Here is a 3,905-nt window from a genome sequence, read left to right as displayed (position 1 = left end):
TTATTAAGCATCGAAGAGGAATTATATGCATTCGTTTTTTATAAATTTTAAATAATTTATTTTATTTGTGATAAACATATCTTGTCGAAAGATATATAAAAATCCCCTAAAATATAAATATTATTTCGCTTAGAGTTAAAATATAATAATATTTACGCAATAAATGTTTAAAAATAATATACTTGATTCCTTGCCATGTTGATTTTCATAATCACCACAGAGTCACACAACCAGTAATTCGTTTATTTAGGCATAGTGTGATTTTACTCTTGAATGTTTGACATTTCTTACCACCACTGACTTTGATTCATGTCTGACAGTTTTCAAAACATAAGTACATATAATCCGAATAACATTTTCTCTTACCTCGTAAATTATAATTACCTTGATATCATTATATGCATCATTACATACAATAATACAATTGAGGTAAAACCAAGATATAGTAGAAAGGTTTTTTTTTTTTTTTAAATTGTACACAAGTTACTTTATCAAAATAATTAATCATGTAGATATTTTTAGAATAATATAATTCTAGGTTAATCTTTGAGGATTAGCTCAAATTTTCAAAATCTCATTACTAAAACACTTTGTCATTAAGAGATTATGAGTTTACCCCTTTTGAGTAGATCTATCTTATTTTTCAGCGGGAAAAATATAATCTTATATTAAACACAATTTTATAATAATTCTATATCATGTATAAACTAATTTTATATTTATAATAAAATATAGTCTTAAGTGTTTTTTTTTTTTTTTTTTCGAAGAAAAAGCGAACTTTTTATTGAAAGGATAAAAAGTTACATTGCACATGCGAGGCATTTCTAAGCAGGTATGGAACAGACCATAAACACTGCCTTGAAGCAAAACTGTTTTTCAACAAGGACCTCCGGTCCAAAAAACCAAAACAAAGAAAACTCACCTATTTAAAGCTTTTCCATAAGGAGAAAAGCAAACAGGCAAAGAAACCAGTTCTACTCAGAAGGAGAGAACTTTGCAACAACACGAAAATTCTGAAAGGAAAGAAAAGATCCAGCAGCAAAAACTAGAGAAAGACGCATGCTGAAACCGATCCCATATAAAAAAAGCGCCCAAAAGAAAAATCCGATACAATTTGAAGAAGCAACCGTGCTAAAGGACGCACAGAGAGTAGCGCAGGGGCACTTTCAGCATGGAAAAGGCATCAGCAGAGAAAAGGCGGCCAACAGGAAGAATGAAGACCGATCTCGGGACCCAAACTTCTGAGAGTGAGAAATGTAAATCGAACACTGACAATACGGATAAGGCAACTCTGGAGTAGCAGACACACTCCAGCAACGAAAAGCGAGCAGACTCTTACATCCCCGCCTGATTTCCGCCCCTGTTTTCGTAAGGGGGAATCTCTGACACTCGAATTTGTCCGAGCTCTTCTTCAACAATTTTCCAGCTGCCCGGATTCATCTGCAGTCCTTCCTTGGAGAGCTTATCAGCGATATCATTACGATCCCTGTATATGTGGGATAGTGAGAAGCTGTTGAAGGACGATTTGAGAACCTGAATATCATCAACCAAAGAGATTAAAATCTGATTTCTGCACATACTTTGACCATTAACCCAGTTAATGACATTTAAAGAATCACCGAAGACCTGAATCCTGAAAATGCCCCTTTGGATGAGCCAACAGAGAAGGAGCTTTAAGGCCGAGAGCTCTGCATAATTGTTCGATCCAGAACCTAAACCAACAGAGGCTTTAAAAGACTGATGAGAATTTGTGTGAAAAATGATTCCTGCACCTGCCCTGTTGTTTTGAGAGGCCCCGTCGAAATATGCCCAGGGAACGCCTTCATGAATTTGTTCTATCCTATGCTGTCTCTGGGCTTTGTTTTTTTCTGGTTCAGGGATAGTTGAGTAGATCATAGTACTTTGAATTGCTATAGCTGATACCTGGCATTCCTTATCTTGAAAAATGCTCCGATTTCGGGCGATCCATACCCCCCAACAGATTATAAGAGGTAAGTTCCGCATATTACCTTCTGGATTATTTTTCCACCAATTGTCCCATGCTTCATTCAGATTCCTTCCTACCCAATCAAACTTCTTATTCATCAGCTTTTCTGCCTCTGCCCAGACATTTTTGGCTACTGGACAAAAAAGGAATAAGTGATTGATAGTTTCAGAATCCGTTTTGCATAAAGAACATCGTCCCGGACCTTGCAAAAATCTGCCTTGAAGGATATCCCAAGTAGGAGTTTTCCTTTTTAAAATGCACCAGAAGAAAAGCCTGGCTTTCGCTGGGCATTTTAATTTCCATAAGTTCCTAGCCCACCATTCAGGCTCTTCCCATCCCTTTCCTGACATGATGAATTTATATCCGTTGCGAGGGGAGTACTCCATGAGCCCAAATCAGCTGGTCTGATTCCTCTCTTATTCTGACATTTGTTCTTGATAGTTCCTGGATATATGCGTTCCATTCATTCCACCAAGGGGCCTCTAAGTCCAACTCTTCGCCTGATTTCCAAGCTTGTCCCCATATTGACGAGTGCCCAACTTTCTCAACCTGGTTTAGGAAGAAAATACCTTTTTGTTCTAACTGTCCAATTAGTCCAGGGGTTAAAGCATAGTTTCCATTGCAGCCCACCCATGGGTCTTTTCCTAACTGCAGATTTCTCCCATTTCCTATCTTCCATGCCAGCCCTCGTTCGACTACTTTGAAGGATTCCACCGTTGCTTTCCATACCACCGAGACATTCTTCTTTTTCTTATTTTGGCTTCTAATCCAGTCTTCTAACGGAATCGGATCTATATATTTCCTCTTTACGACTCTTGTCCATAAATTTTCCACCTTTATGAGCCTCCAACCTGATTTGGCTGCCAACGAAAGACTGAAATCATTAAGGTTTTTTATTCCCCATCCTCCCCATTCTTTAGGTCTTGCCACTTTGTCCCAGGCAACCCAAGGGAGAACAGAATCATCCTTCGAGCCAGCCCAGAGAAACCTACTGCATATTCTTCTTATTTTCTCCAGTATCCCTTTTGGCACCCAGGTTAAAGCTGCCCAGTAAACCGGCATGGCTAAAAGCACTGCTTTGATTAGGGTCAATCTCCCTGCTCTTGACAGCCATTTGTAGCTCCAATGCGCAATTCTGGCTTCTATTTTGGCTATCAACCAGTTCCAGTCTTCTTACCTGTATGCATTAGGCTTCAGCCAAAAGCCTAAGTACTTAAAAGTCTCATCCATATTGCATATATCAAAAGGAAAAGATGAAAGGATCTGAGCTTCCTCCTGTCTATTTAAACCTTCCTGAATGATCTGAGATTTTCTGATATTTATACACATTCCTGTTGCTTTCAAAAAGAGGTCAAAAATGAGTTTCAATTCTTTTATTTCATTGGAGGATCCATTTGAGAAAATCAAAATATCGTCAACAAAAAGAAGATGGGATATGAACAAATTTACCGCCACTTCAATCCCTTTTACCTTCCCTTCCCTTTTGGCCTTTTTAATCAGCTGGCTTAGTCCTTCAGCAGCTAATAGAAAGAGCAGGGGTGACAAGGGGCATCCTTGTCTCAATCCTCTCTGACCTTTAAAGAAAGAAGTAGCTGCCCCGTTTATGAGAACCACATAACTGACATTTGAAAAGCAGCCCATGATCCAACTGATAAAATCCACATTGAAGCCTAAATGAGTTAAAAGCAGCCTGAGATAATTCCAGCTAATTCTGTCATATGCTTTTGATAAGTCAATTTTTATTACAGCTCCCTTCAAGTTCTTCTGTTTAATACTATGCAAGGTCTCCTGCGCCACTCCTATAGCTTCATGTATCTGTCTCCCATTTAGGAACCCAAATTGTTCGCTGGATATGCATCTTGTTAGGATCGGCTTTATGCGAATAGCAATCACTTTGGCGATTATCTTGTAAATACAA

General features: G+C 38.3%; 1 protein-coding gene across 1 annotated transcript; it reads right to left on the bottom strand.

Annotated features, from left to right (window-relative positions):
- Window positions 1–1,335: 1,335 nt before the first annotated feature.
- Window positions 1,336–2,337, bottom strand: LOC149182049 (uncharacterized). The gene has a single exon (XM_089414440.1). It carries the CDS (start codon window positions 2,335–2,337, stop codon window positions 1,336–1,338), a length of 1,002 nt encoding a protein of 333 aa, XP_089270566.1.
- Between the last annotated feature and the right edge of the window lie 1,568 nt (window positions 2,338–3,905).

This window comes from Pinus tabuliformis, chromosome 3_2, assembly GCF_031772625.1.
Source record: "Pinus tabuliformis cultivar Carrire ecotype Pingquan chromosome 3_2, CPIR1, whole genome shotgun sequence".
Classification (NCBI taxonomy): domain Eukaryota; kingdom Viridiplantae; phylum Streptophyta; class Pinopsida; order Pinales; family Pinaceae; genus Pinus; species Pinus tabuliformis.
Note: the sequence above shows the minus strand (reverse complement) of the source record. Positions and strands in the feature narration are given on the sequence as shown.

Excerpts from the sequence above, each read along its gene's own strand:
- LOC149182049 (XM_089414440.1), bottom strand. The coding sequence starts at position 2,337 with ATGTCAGGAAAGGGATGGGAAGAGCCTGAATGGTGGGCTAGGAACTTA.